Source organism: Ruditapes philippinarum, unplaced genomic scaffold (assembly GCF_026571515.1).
Source record: "Ruditapes philippinarum isolate M1 unplaced genomic scaffold, ASM2657151v2 ctg1750_1_1_1_1, whole genome shotgun sequence".
In the NCBI taxonomy this organism is placed as follows: domain Eukaryota; kingdom Metazoa; phylum Mollusca; class Bivalvia; order Venerida; family Veneridae; genus Ruditapes; species Ruditapes philippinarum.
Window position 1 is genome coordinate 20,100 of NW_026856818.1, and position 16,146 is coordinate 36,245.

A 16,146-nucleotide genomic window follows, 5' to 3' on the forward strand; every position below is an offset into this window, starting at 1 on the left:
AAACTATTATATATATAATTTGTCATATGTAACGGAAATAACACAAAGGAATAAACTTGTCACTTTAGCTCAAAGGGTATCCTTTTCAACTTGTAAATTTCATTGTAAAGAACAGAAATGCGTTGCATTTTTCTATATTACACACAATGAAACGTGCCTTTGTGACGAAGAAGAATCTGCAAGTACGGAAGATATTGCAAACTCTGATCAAAACACAGGCATAGTATATGGACTTAAGAAAACCAGAGTTTTGATGTCATATTTACAGGTACGTATTAAAATATTCCTTTGAAACATTACATTTATATTTTAAGGTTTCGTCTTTAATATAAGGCTGAAAAGTTTACCAATGCCTTTATTTTTCTTTAAAGTCTTAAAAGAACAGTCCATATCAAATTATAAAAGGAAATATTGAACAAAGGTAATAGTAAATTTTAAGGAACGTAAAAAGGTTCCAAAACATTTTGATTATAATCTTGTGATTTTTTCTCTTTCGTAGACAACCGATGGATTGTACAAGAAAATACATCGCCAACCAAGCGTTTTAGACTGTTTATCACTTTATGAGATGGGCTATGCCGAAGACGGTGTGTATGTTATTCAACCGTCTGTAGGTGTGAGTATTGACGTGTGGTGTGATATGTCCAATGGTGGATGGACAGTTATACAGCGACGCCAAGATGGAACTGTGGACTTCTATAGAGGTTGGGCTGGACGGATTTGGGAACACAACAGGCGAGTACTGGGTTGGTCTTAAAGACATTGATATATTAACAACAATTAGTAGTGAACTTTATATAGAAATGGAAACGTTTGAACATGATAATGTTTCACCCGCATCAGCTTTTGCCGAATATTCCACCTTTAAAGTCAATGGCGAAAGTGACGAATACAGGTTGTCAGTATCGGGATATAATGGAAACTGTGCGGATTCCTTTAGCAATCATAACGGCTGGAAATTTTCCACATTCGACAATGATAATGACGAAACAGGTAGCGGAAATTGTGCCGTTGATTACAATGGAGCCTGGTGGTACAGAGCCTGTCATGCTTGTAATTTAAATGGGTTATATTTGGGCGGTTCTAACACAGAATATGGTAAAGGTATCACCTGGGCAGCGTGTTGGGGGCAAAAATATTCGCTTAAACGTAGCGTTATGAAGATACGCCGGAAAACCGGAAAACGTAAGGTTTAAACAAAAATGTTAGCCTAAGGATTATTGCATAACTACCTTTCTATTTTTAAGACATTATTTCTGATGACAACTTTCTTATTAACAGTTGGCAAGATAAGTAGATAACATTTCTAAAGCAAATGTGTCAGAACATAAGATTGGAACTAAGTCTTATATTGCGTACATACTTTGTAAACTCATATATTTTTGGAATAATTAAAAACAATTGTGATTAATTCATCCCCATGTTATGATAAAATAATGAGAAATATGTGAACAAATAGTTGCATGTATGTACACATGCTGACAATATGGAATACATTTTCTATTTGGAAAAATACGCCGCTTTACATTTTTATTTTGCCGTTTTTGATGGTTTTTGTATGTATCATTATTTTTTTCTTTCCTTGTAAAGGTATATGCGGGTTATGTATTTACAAGTGAATTGTTTTGATGCTAATTCTTTAGTTTTTGGAAAATTGAAAGGTGAATGTAAGATAATACCTGTATCATTTTATACTTTCTCTCTTTTTTGTTGTTGTTGTTGTTGTTGTAAAGACGTAATTGGGTTATAGATAACTGTCTGTTGTTCTCTCTTTAAGGAGAGTAGAAGATATAATTGTTTATCAAAATAAGAAGTGTTTTTGGAAAATATAAGTTATGAATGATTATAGCATGTTATAATAATGAGTCTTTATCATTATGTTATAATCAGTCAAATGTATAAACATCCAAAGTTGATATGTATTGTCTTCCTTCTGTTAACAGAAAAACAGGAAAGACGTTATAATATTTCTAATTATTTTTTTGACATAAGTAATAAAAAGAGCACCGAAACACGAGGCTATCTGATTTGTACGAGGGGGCGTAGCCCTCGAGTATTAATCAGATTGCCGAATGTTTTGGTGTTCTTTCTCTTTTGTATCATAGTCAAACATAAAAACACGTTCCCTGTTGTCACAATATGAAACCCCGGCAAAAATGAACCAATGAACGAACATCTGAATATGATATTTCTGTCGCTTTCCCATTCTCTGCCGTCACAATATGTAAACCCCTGCAAAAATGAGCCAATCAAGGGACATGCTCTGGAGTGCGGGTAACTAATACCCGCACTCCAGTTAACGCACTGTGCATGTATATGTATACGATTTAACCCTGACACATTTTCAACAGAAAGGTCACCAAACTATGATACAAGAGTATTCTAACAACCAACACATGAACCATAATTTCAAATAAATACGCATAATAAGAGGAAAACATCAAACATATATTTTTTATGATTTTATATATTTACAAACGGAACAATCGATTGCTGATCAATAAAGATATAAGTAAAACTTCACTTAAAGGGAGACACAGGCAAATATTTAAATTTCTTTGTCTGAAATTTCCCATTCATTATTCTGTAAATGTCCTCAAAATGAATACACTAGGCAGTCACAGGAACAAAACTTTTTCTCCTTATTAAAAATTAAATAGTGGTTTCCTAACTTGACCCACATGGATCAGATCAGAGCGATAAGAGTTAACAAAAGTTATCACAGTGAACTATGGAAACGTTGAAAAATGTGTCCAATGCATTGCTTGTGGACTTAATAACTGTTTCAATCATGCAATATCCACAATATCTATTATAGTACGAGCTTCAATAACTAATTCATATCACATGACTTGTTATAAAACTACTCGGTGATTCTGTTGGCGTCTAAATCTCATTAAGCATAATATTATGTAGATATATTTATGTTTCAAACCCACAATATATAGAACTTATACAGAAATACATGCTGAAACCTTAACAAAATGTCATTTAAGCTTGATTTGAGTACAAACGATCATTTTAATATTTTTGTCACTAATTTGCCCGAGTATCCCTTTAATTGTTAAAAATAAAAAAACTGGAATGTCCATTGACAAAGGAAAGTCACAAATTAATTTAATTGTGAATTGATGACGTAAGTCGGGCATTTTTTTAAAGGTGTTTATTTGATCGTAAAAGGCACAGCGTTTCATAATTGTACATGCTTACGCCTTTTTGATTACTTAGTTAATCTGAAATTCAATTAACAGTGTTTTCTTTTACTTTCTCAGAACTTCAGATGTTTGGATGTGAGACAGGTTATTTTTTAAGTAGAGAAAATTTAATGAATTTTTCTGAGACTTGGAAAGATAACATTATGGCATTTTGGATTGTGAGTATAGTCATTCATTTTGCAATGATTGAATCCATTTTAAGTAAAGATTGGACAAATTCCAGTGAAACAGTTTTCTATTGGCATATGTGACTAAAAACACAAAGCAGTAATCTTGTCACCACGCATCAAAAGATGTCATTTTCAAAATGTAAGTTTCATTGTACGAAACAGAAATGCGTTGCATTCTTCTACATTTAGAACAATGAAAGTTGTCTTTGCAACTTGAAGATCGTTCAGCACGACATAATTGTTGTGTATACATGTTATGTGGTATTTTTAGTTTCTTCTATTTGGCTTTTTTTCAACTTGGGTGGTTCCAGTATTGTATTCCTACTTGAATACTGTCTAATCACCCTTAGGATATGTTGCCTGCTTTTTAAATTGTCTTTTGACGTCTTATCTGTGATATGCAGGCTTCATAACCTCAGATCCCCTTTCAAAATTCCATTTTATTTAGTTCCGCCCATTGTTTTCTCGTTTAGGGCACACGCATTTTTTTACTTGGGGACCATATGCCGCTTTTCATGGAATGGCACTTACGTGTCACATTGAAGGTTCCATGATAACCGTCATATGAACACATCTGCGGATGTTTCAAAATTCCAAATTGTACCAGTTCGTGTTAAATGTTGAATTCTGCTTAAGCCGGTGCTAGGGGGCGTGGACGGTAACTTGCACTTTCCAGTACCGTCCATGAACAGGCTCAATCAAACCGAGCCTGCAACATTTTCAATGTTGCCGTGTTGGGCCTTCTTTAGGGATTCTGTTTTTTTCTCTATGTATTGGAGGAACATGCAAGCACTGTAGAAAATGCAAATTCTGGGGAAACCACAGTAATTATTTACGCCTAACGAAAACTAGCGTTTTGACCTCATATATACAGGTGAGCGTTATGAAATATTAAAACATGTCTTTTTCATTTTTGTTAATTTCTAATCATTTCGTACATCGCATTTACATATTTATGGTTAACCTTCTAGATAAGACTGAGTAGTTAAGCAATGCCTTAATATCTTTAAACGATAGTTCTATGGAGCTTTTATTTGATTTGTTTCAGAGAAATATAATTTTAAACAAATATAAAGGAAAATTATAAGTAATTAAAAGGTTTTAAGACATTTCGATCATAAACAGGTCATGTTTTCATTTACAGACACCCAATGGGTTGTACAAGATAGTACATCGCCAACCAGGTGTCTTTGACTTCTTATCCCTTTATGAGCTGGGCAACGCTGAAGACGGTGTGTATGTTATTCAAATGAAGGAAGGTGTTAATATTGACGTGTGGTGTGATATGTCTAATGGTGGATAGACTGTTATGAAGCGACGCCAAGATGGATCTGTGGACTTCTATACAGGTTAGGATGAATACGTGGATGGATTTGGGAACACAACAGGCAAGTACTGGCTTGGTTTTAAATACATTAATATACTAACAACAATTGGAAGTGAACTTTATATAGAAATGGAAACGTTTGAAAAAGATAATGTTTCACCCGCATCAGCTTTTGCCGAATATTCCACATTAAAGATCAATGACGAGACTGACAAATTCAGGTTTTCAGTTTCAGGATATAATGGTGACTATGCGGATTCTTTGGCCTTTCATTACAGTTGGAGATTCTCTACGTTCGACAATGACAATGACGGAGAAGGTAGCGAAAAATGTGCTGCTGATCACAACGGTGCTTGTTGGCAAGCAATTTAAATGGCTTGTACGAGGGTTGTCCAAAAAATTCGTGCACTACAGTTATTGTCGTGAGAGTTATTGATAAAAAGGCATGAATTATATATCACTCGAAGGGAAAATATGTCGCAAATAAGAAAACAAAAGAAAAAGTCTTGTTACCGGTGTGTCGTAAAAAAGAATCGTCATACAGTTACCTTAGTAATGGTTTACCGGCGCACGAAAAAAATATTTGGTTAGTTCATTAATTTGATGCATCACAGAATCCTTTAAATACTACATATAAACGTCAAAATTCAGGGAAAAGTGTGTGTATGTATCTCTGACGTCACTTGAAAATATGATGTTATTAACCTTATTGAAACGGTCGTAAACAAATATTTCCATATGGTTGTCAATACTGTCATTACATGAAAATGTCAATCGCTAAACGTCTGGAAATACGGACCATCATTAAATTTTGCGCAAGTATCGGTAAAACACCGACAGATACCTACAAAGAACTGTAAATTGCAAGCGGGACCAGTTCATTGCCATGATGGCTGGTTTATAAATGGCACAAACGCACTGTAGAAGGGAGAGAGTCGGTAGACGATGACAACCGATCAGGCAGACGTCCGTCCGTAATGCCGGCGCATGTGACGAGGGTTGTCCAATATATTCGTACACTGGTGGAATATGTTACATGTAGGTTGCATAACAACAATAAAAACTACAAAATACTTTGCATTAATCATTCCTTTACTGGCAGTAAAACAAGTTATGACATAAAAAGCAAATGCCACTTTACAAGCAACAAAAATTAATACAATCAAAGTAATGAACTAACCCAATTTTTTGTCGTGCGCCGGTATTACGTTACTAATGTAACTGTAAGATTATTCTTTTTCACGACATGCCGGTTACACATATTTTTCTTTGGTTTTTTTATTTGAGACAGATTTCCGTTTCAAGTGATATATAATTCATAAACTTTTTATTACTAACTCTTACGATAATAACTGCAGTGCACGAATTTTTTGGACAACCCTCGTATTTGGGAGGTTCTACCACAGAATACGGTAATGGTGTCCTTGGGGCCACATGTTGGGGATTCAATTATTCGCTGAAACGAAACGTTATGAAAATACGCCAGAAAACATTAACTTTTTGCAAAATTGTTGATATAAACCCAATTCTATAACTAAAAATGATTTTACCTTTTATTCATAAAAAGTCATTTTCTGTCATGATTATCTTTTCATAACAGTTACCTAGATAAGTAGATAAATTGTTAAGAGCAAAAACGTATCAGATAAAACTTACCATTTGAATCTAAATATTTGATGGTGTACATACTGTTAGAATAAAAGAAGTTTATTTTCAGAAATATTTTACAAGAATATCCAAATGATACCTTTTCCTTGTTTTATTTAGATTTGAAATACATTTGGAAGATGTGCCTTTTGTTAACCAAAAGCGTAAATTAGTTTTGGTTTACCTCTTACAGGATAGTTGAGGTGGTTAACCAATTTCATCTGTCTAGTTCTTGTTATATGACGGACATTTTTATGTGTGGAGTGACTGTCAGTTTTTGCCGTTTATCATGGATAAAGGTTTGAAATATACTATTATGTTGATTTGACCAATTACTTTTTTTTGCGGGGGGGGGGGGCAGATGTATTCTTTTGTTGGTTTTTTATAAAGATTGATAAAAATTATTATTCAATTTAACTTTAGTTGTTTCTGATTGAAATAAAAGTTTTTGTTTCTATACAAGTATGTGTTTATTTATGATTTTTTGGGCTTTTATATCACACTTGTAAATAAATATTAGCACTTATGTGAATGAATGTTAAAGAACAAATAAAAAAGTAAGTAAGCGGAAAACTATGTTAACATAATAAAATCTATATATATGTTCTTTCCCAGATTAACTTTTTTCCGCATTTTACATACACTGAGGTGCATAACTAGATGATAACTTGCGGATAAAATAGAAAAGGACATTTGAAATTATACTCTTTCCATTATACTCCCCAATTATTTCCAATTAATGAGGAAATTATTGAACTAACATGTTCAATGTGCCTGCATTGCAGAAGATTATATATAGAAAGCATGAAATCGAATTTTCATTTCAAAACAACATCCAGTTTGCTAGATGATACATTAATGGATAAGTTTGTTAACTGCATTTTTATATCTAAAAGATTGCTCGTTACTTTACCTCGTCAGTGTTGACATGGTTATGTAATCCTGCGACTTATGTTTCTTGAAAAAAGTTTTTTTCTGAGCCCGAATATTGCAGATATATCGTCCCTTTAGGTCAGTAACGGGTAAACTCCTGTTAAATCATATTAGGAGTTAATCCTTTACTGCACTAAGGTGACGATATAAACCGATCATCACTGATGTACATGTATCCCCTCCATTGAACTAAATCATTTTCTTCGGTTATTTGTGCAACTATTCTCATTTTGCCAGTTTTGATCTTGTTGTGTGGTCATTCACTGTAATTGTAATCAAATCTTAGATTATGAACAGTGGAGAAGAGTAACTTTGAAGACATGTATTATTTATTGTAAATGATTGAACTACTCAATCGAACTGAATCGTAATAATTCCAGTTATTTCTGAATGAATTCGTCGCTTTCTGTCAAGTGATTTCAGTATAATTTCCATTGACATAACAGGTACGGTGGTTGCTTTTAAAGTGAAGTTTTGCTTTGAACTTAGATTAATTATAGACGTAATGGTTATTGTTTCTCCTACTACAGAGTAGCTGCAGCAAGGAACAAAGTAGCTGCGATATATATAGGAAAAGAAATTCCAATCACCCCTCAATACAACTGCTTGATTGGCTTTCATCTGGCGACACATGCGACCAGTGATTGCTCTTGTTCAAAGCAACATATTACGAAGTGTTTGTTTCAATGTTCTAATGTTATTTTGCTAGTGACTTCAATTTTGCTTGATTACCTAATACATACGCATGATACTTTATTTCTAGTACATGAATTCATATAAGAAAATTTTATTATTGATTTTGCAAGCTGGTATTTAACATTTTGCATGCACAAATTCTGTATATGGTATTAAAGACGCACTTGTTAACTCAACTAATAAAGTCGTTAAATCACAAGGCAGGGACTCACATTGCCCGTAACAATGTTGTATGATCAATATCCAAATTCATTTTCTTGTGCAAATGTTTTTGTAGTTTTATGAAGATTATGGCATGTATGGTAAAGTTATACTACTTTTACATAACATCACAATGTATAAGCATACTAATATATTTCATTATTAAACTAAAACTGCGGTTTGAATATTAAATTTAACTGTAATTTTCAACTAGAAATTCCGTTCCCAGACGGAATGTTTATAAATATTTCATAACCTAACATTAACTTACCTAACAGTAACTGTCATATAACAACAAAACATTTAATGCATGAATTAATTCACATTCTTATCTAAAGAATAATTTTGAATCATTCACAGTTGTTGCTTTAGCTTGGTTATGTAATACCATTTCCTTAAGTAAATATTCTATTCAAATAGAAACCATAGCAACAAGGTGATTATAATTCATCAAATAATGTATTAAATGTTTGCTTATTTCTCTATAAATGACTGGTAACAACCAGAGTACTTGCGCAGTCGTATATATTTTCAATCGCTTTAACAAGGACTACTTCGAAACTTAAAATATAATTGCATTTATTTCTTTTTGGTGTACGGATTATCTTCTTTAAATGCCACGTTGCTAATTTTTGTAATAATCCACTCTTTTGGAACAGCTCAAGGTTTAGGAAATGAATTGGTGACATCTTTTTTCGAGATAGAGAAAGTTTTTCAGTTTCCCAAAAATGACCCTTCACTTTCTTTAATTCAAGCAAAGTCATTGATTTCATGTGCAGTTTTCATTGTCAGAAATTAGATTCGCCATCGTTTTTATTATTTTGAAAATAATGCAACATGTTTCTGTTTGTTTCGGTCATGACAATAACACTGGTGAGGAGGGGCAGACTGACAATAATATTATTCATGGGAAAAGAACAGAGACGGTGTCAACAACGTATACTCAAGTAAGCATCATTGTTGTTTTTTTATTTATGTTTAAATCTATATATTAATATTTATTATATATATATTTAGGCAATGGACAAATAAAGGGCACTGAGTGAGCCAGTGTAAGGCTTGGGCTTGGCACCGGTTTGTAGTCGCTTGGTCGAGCTTGAAAACTGGGCAGAGTGAAATTGTCTGCTCGAAAACGCCTGTCTGAGGCAACGATTCGAAACACCTAACCGGGTCTGTCCTTTGTTAAGACAGCAACACATTCATTAAATCATATAATGTATACACTTGCCTCATGGACAACACATCATTATGTAGAACTATTCAGTGCATCAAATCAAATCTATACACCACTTTAAACAAGAAATGGTCTTAAAAGATATACTTGGCAACATGTCCGGGTTCGAACTGTACGTCCCTGAAAAGGCGGATGACCCTCATTAAGCATAAAATGCATGACATAACATATGGCAATGTGTATTTGTGTGAAAACCTATTCAGATTAGGGCAAAATATATAAATATCTTTACGTTATGCAAACAACTTGTAGAAATCCGGCAATACATAAAGTTAATTATTTTATGTCCATCGTATTACTTGCTTAAATATATATTATGCTCATCCTTGAAGAAAATACTTTTATTGCACAAATTCATTGAAATCTATAAGATTCTTTCCGGATATGTCTTATTTGAAAAAAAAGAACATACAAATTATGTTTAAGAGTCTGCGGTCCTTATTACAGGTCAAGTAAAAGTAGTCATTTCTTCAAAAAGAGCTGCCACTTTTTTAATGACACTATACATGTTTATTCATATTGTGATGACCTATAGCGTGTAGAGTTTCAAAAACAATAAACAGGTATCTACTTCATCTAATGCCTAAACATGTTTATTTTATATTTACAAAAAAAACCGGTAGCAAATATCAGTATTTACAAATATCATTGCTTCTAGTACATAAATTCATATAAGATAATTCTATTATTGATTTTGCAAGCTGGTATTTAACATTTTACATGTACAAATTCTGAATATGATATTTAAGATGCACTTGTTAACTCAATCGTAATAAAATTGTTAAATCACAAGGCATGGAATCATTTTGCCCGTAACAATGTTGTATGATCAATATCCAAATTCATTTTCTTGTGCAAATGATTTTGTAGTTTTATGAAGATTATGGCATGTATGGTAAAGTTATACTACTTTTACATAACATCACAATGTATAAGCATACTAATATATTTCATTATTAAACTTAAACTGCGGTTGGAATATTAAATTTACCTGTAATTTTCAACTAGAAATTCCCTTCCTAGAGGGAATGTTTATTAATATTTCATGACTTAAATTAACTAACCTAATATTAACTGTCATATTATACCAAAACATTTAAACCATGAATTAATTCACATTCTTATCTAAAGAATAATTAATAATCATTCACGGTGTTGTTTCCATAGCTTGGTTATGTAATACCATCCGTCTAAGTAAAAATTCTATTCAAATAGGAGCCATAGCAACAAGGTGATTATAATTCAATAAATAATGTATTAAATGTTTGCTTAATTTTCTATAAATGACTGGTAACAACCAGAATACATGCGCAGTCGTATATATTTTCAATCGCTTCAACAAGTACCACTTCGAAACTTATAATTGCATTTATTTGTTTTTGGTGTACGGATTATTTTCTTTTAATGCCATGTTGCTAATTTTTGTAATTATCCACTTTTTTGGAACAACTCAAGGTTTAGGAAATGAATTGGTGACATCTTTTTTCGAGATAGAGAAAGTTTTTCAGTTTCCCAAAAATGACACTTCACTTTCTTTAATACAAGCAAAGTCATTGATTTCATGCAGTTTTCATTGTCAGAAATTAGATTCGCCATCGTTTTATTATTTTGAAAATAATGCAACATGTTTCTGTTGTTTCGGTCATGACAATAACACTGGTGAGGAGGGGCAGACTGACAATAATATTATTCATGGGAAAAGAACAGAGACGGTGTCAACAACGTATACTCAAGTAAGCATCATTGTTGTTTTTTTATTTATGTTTAAATCTATATATTAATATTTATTATATATATATTTAGGCAATGGACAAATAAAGGGCACTGAGTGAGCCAGTGTAAGGCTTGGGCTTGGCACCGGTTTGTAGTCGCTTGGTCGAGCTTGAAAACTGGGCAGAGTGAAATTGTCTGCTCGAAACGCCTGTCTGAGGCACCGATTCGAAACACCTAACCGGGTCTGTCCTTTGTTAAGACAGCAACACATTCATTAATCATATAATGTATACACTTGCCTCATGGACAACACATCATTATGTAGAACTATTCAGTGCATCAAATCAAATCTATACACCACTTTAAACAAGAAATGGTCTTAAAAGATATACTTGGCAACATGTCCGGGTTCGAACTGTACGTCCCTGAAAAGGCGGATGACCCTCATTAAGCATAAAATGCATGACATAACATATGGCAATGTGTATTTGTGTGAAAACCTATTCAGATTAGGGCAAAATATATAAATATCTTTACGTTATGCAAACAACTTGTAGAAATCCGGCAATACATAAAGTTAATTATTTTATGTCCATCGTATTACTTGCTTAAATATATATTATGCTCATCCTTGAAGAAAATACTTTTATTGCACAAATTCATTGAAATCTATAAGATTCTTTCCGGATATGTCTTATTTGAAAAAAAAGAACATACAAATTATGTTTAAGAGTCTGCGGTCCTTATTACAGGTCAAGTAAAAGTAGTCATTTCTTCAAAAAGAGCTGCCACTTTTTTAATGACACTATACATGCTTATTCATATTGTGATGACCTATAGTGTGTAGAGTTTGAAAAACAATTTACAGGTATCTACTTCATCTAAATGCCAAAACATGTTTATTCTATATTTACAAAAGGACCGTGTAGCAATTATCAGTAATTACAAATATCAAATTTAAGCATTCTATATTTTTAACCCCATATGAATCAATTATATATTTACATGTCTTAAACTCTTAATATGTCTTTGTTTTATTTTTTAATCTGCAAACTCATCTGGGGACATGTACTGATTGTAAAAATAAAATTTGAAAATGTCAGTTTTTTAATTCATTTTAAAGATGTCTTATGAAGGGTGTAAATAATTGTCAATAGATGTAATGGATTACAAATTTTATGAATCATAAGATTCATTAATTAAACTTTCTGTTACAATTCTAAACAATTATTTCTGAAATCTATTTCAAAGTTTTCTTACTGTTATGTTTTTCTGCCAAAAATTCTAACATCGGCCAAATCGTCATATCAGGAATTTCATTTTTTTAATACTTGGTATTAAATAATTTTAAGTGTTTATAACCGGAATTTAAAAAATCTAATGCCCAAGATGTTGAAAAATCGTTCCGGAAATAACCGATTTACTACGATATTGGTCGATTTTTGGGGGGCGGGAAAGCATTACGGTAAGACTACCTTAATATAAGACTAACATAACTCAGTTGTTGCAGTAATAAAACAATAAAAAATAGAAATGATATGATTCAATGCATTCACATTTTCTGTGTCATCCTATGTAAGATTAGACAATTGTATATTATGTAGATGATATTGAATGAGTATAGGTTCAATACTGAATTTCTGACCGTGTTGAATAATTTTATGATGAACCCCTAATATTTGTCAATGAAATAAGTAATATAGCTACACTAATACAATACTTTAATTATCACACATCCAAAAAGAAAAAAGTATGTACAGTAAAAAAATCTGCTTTTCAACGATTCGCCTAAACTGTAACAATAATATTGTATATAGGCATCTTTACACTATGTTTGTATAACGCAAATGAGTCATGCAAAACAAGAAGATACTTGGCCGAGATAAATCTGCTTTAACTTGAAGTTTTTATTTTCAGTAACACTGACACTAATAATTTTATTCGTACTCAAAACGGTCGTTTTAATTCATTATACAATCGTGTAAAACGTTTTAAAGAAAGTTTAGTTAGCAATATGTTTAATTCTAAATGGCATTTAAGAATTAAAGTGATCGTTAGTTACTTATCTAAATAGGCAATTGAAGTAATTTACCCTTCAAATTTTGAAACCCTTTAACCCCTGACGACGCCCAAATATTTAATATTAATATAAAACTTCTCTTGTTTAAAGTTTGCAATTAAAATAGAATGTTTACAAGTTTTAAAATAATTTAAGAAAACCTACTTCAGACAACTATATTGTGGTTTTGTATTATTCATAATAAACAATGTATGCCCGTAATAGCCAAAGTTATTAAACGAAATATTAAAAAAAGCTTTACTTAGCACCAAAAATCTAAATTGGTTTCAGTATTAAATATTAATAAACAGAAAATTAATAAATGTAGTAAGCACTTAATTGAATATTGAATCGATATTGAGTGCGATTCCTTGACCAATTTAAGCTAAAAGAGATAATTAAATAATCATTGTTGTTGATTTCTTGTGTGTGCGCGTGTGCGTACGTGCGTGCGTGCGTGCGTATGTATGTAAGGCATGTTGCACATCAAATAATTAACCTCTAATATGTAATCAATCTGATTAAAAGGGGTTTCTCTGTAATAATTTATAGGAAGAATAATTACATAATGTTTAAGAAATAATATACTAAAATGCTTTACAGGAAGGCAGTTTAAAGACAAAAAGAATACACAAGCAACCAGAGCCAATTGACTGTATGGAGCTTTATCAACAAGGCTATAGCGAGGACGGTATATATGTGATTAAACCAACCGGAATTACTGCTACTGATGTGTGGTGTGATATGACCAATGGTGCATGGACAGTTATACAACGCCGGCAAGATGGATCTGAAGATTTCTACAGAAATTGGGAAGATTATAAAAATGGATTTGAAAACAGAGTTGGCGAGTATTGGCTCGGGCTTGAAAATATTCATCATTTGACAAAAAGCAACAGTTCTCTTCACGTATACATGGAAACATTCAAAAATGACAATAAGAATCCGTTTTCTGCTTTTGCTGAATACACCACCTTCATGGTTAATGACGAGAGTGATAAATACAGATTGACGGTTGGGGGATATCACGGTTCGTGTGGTGATTCCATGTGGTATCATAATAATTGGCAATTTACGACCAAAGACAGTGACAATGACGACTGGGATACAGGGAACTGTGCACAATACTATGGTGGAGCTTGGTGGTACAAATCATGTCATAACGTGAATCTAAATGGGCTTTATCTGAACGGGGCTAATACCGAATATGGTCGTGGTATTAACTGGGGTGGGTGCTGGGGGCTTACTTACTCTCTCAAGAATGTTGTAATGAAAATAAGAAGAGATATGTAATTTTTCTCTTATATTGAATGTGTAAGATGCTTATATTTTCCGTAATAACACGGATACGTTAATAAACAGTTGATTGAACCTTTATGTTTTATATCACAAACAATTTATATAAATATAATAGTGACATCACAATTTTGGAAAACAGGCATCCCTCGTGAGTAATGAAATCACAAATTGTGTCAGATCTTGTTTTTTAAAACAATATACTTGGTATTAACTTAAATCAAATCAGCAATACTATATTTCATAGATTTAAATGAGCGTATTTTTCTGTTTGTGATTACATTACAATTTGATCACTAGTTATTTTATATTTCCATATTTATATTGAAAAAAATATTTTACTGTCTATTTAGATGTAGATGGCTTTCAAATATTGTCTTTTTACAGTTCGTGTAACAGGCTTGATAACCACTAAGAGTAAAGATTTATTTCACATATTAATTGACCATTTAATGTTCATATGTTTTCCTTTTTTTTTTGGAACCATAGACGACTTATCACATACAGATATGTAAGTTGCTATTCGACAGTGTTATATAAACTGTTTGCTGGCCAACTTCCACGTTTTCTTCATATCCTCAATAACAGCTCCAAACGCATAAGTCGGACAAGAATATAAATAACACATGGGTTTGTGGGTAACAGTAAAAATATTATCACGAGGAAAGTACTGTAAGTCCGAGACGTTACCCGTGGAAAACAGTATTTTACGTGGAATGATATTTTTACTGTTACTCAAAAACCCATGTTTTGTTTAAATTTTTACCCCGAACAATAACTGTGATGATTTTTATGATGATTTTTTTGTATTTTATTTAGAAAATAGACAATGTGACCAGATTTCATACTGTTAAAAAGACTGATACCCTGTAACAGTACAAATTTCATAGTCACGTTGTGCGCTTGAATTAACAGTTTAAATTTCTCCCAGTGACCTATGGGAAATTAATATTAAACAAAAAGTGAAGGGAAATAATACTTTTTATTAAGGGTTAGGTTATGTCTCATACAGAAATAGTCTATGTCTGCATAAGTTTAACGAGTCTTTAGTCTTAAAAGATAAGAATCGTGATTGTCCATCGTAGTTCACAGCAAACTTTTAGTAATAGACTTATAAGAGAATTGCTAAACTTAGAATCAGTTACAAGCAATACATTTAAGTAAAGAACTTAAAAATCGTTGTCTTCTGGTTTAGTTTAATAAATTAAATATGTTATTGCATGTATACATACATATACATCAATTCTTATGTTTCAACATAATTACACAATAAACAAAAGTGTTTGGCCAAAAGATTTTGCAAAATTGTTGTGGGCTCTTCCCATCAGTTTCATAAAGTAAAGATAATTAACATATAAAGTAAATATGCATTAAGTAGCTATGCAGTTTCATTTTTAAAAATGAGCAATATGATTGTGGAGAAAAGAAAAAAAGAAGAGTTGCTGTATTAAAACACAGTTGGGTCTCGAAAATATTCCACCGATCCCCTATACCAATTGTGAAGCGAATACCCATTTGTTAGTACTGAGCAAAATTAACCAAAATACTTGTTATATTGAATAAAAGTAAAAACGAATTAATTACAATGTATTAAAACATCTTGGTTTTTTAGATATAATTTTGAACATGCTGAAATAAGAGTTTATTTGAAAGTC

At 32.1% G+C, this 16,146-nt stretch overlaps 2 protein-coding genes across 2 annotated transcripts; both read left to right on the plus strand.

Moving 5' to 3' along the window:
- The first annotated feature begins 647 nt into the window (after positions 1-647).
- On the plus strand, positions 648-4,688 carry LOC132747792 (fibrinogen C domain-containing protein 1-like). The gene is made up of 3 exons (XM_060737293.1): positions 648-1,104; positions 3,273-3,373; positions 4,530-4,688. Exons 1-3 carry the CDS (start codon positions 648-650, stop codon positions 4,686-4,688), a joined length of 717 nt encoding a protein of 238 aa, XP_060593276.1.
- A 153-nt stretch (positions 4,689-4,841) lies between these two features.
- LOC132747793 (microfibril-associated glycoprotein 4-like) lies at positions 4,842-15,918 on the plus strand. The gene is made up of 2 exons (XM_060737294.1): positions 4,842-5,075; positions 13,799-15,918. The coding sequence occupies exons 1-2, from the start codon at positions 4,842-4,844 to the stop codon at positions 14,486-14,488; spliced, it is 924 nt and encodes a 307-aa protein (XP_060593277.1). The 3' UTR covers positions 14,489-15,918.
- The last annotated feature ends 228 nt before the right edge of the window (positions 15,919-16,146 follow it).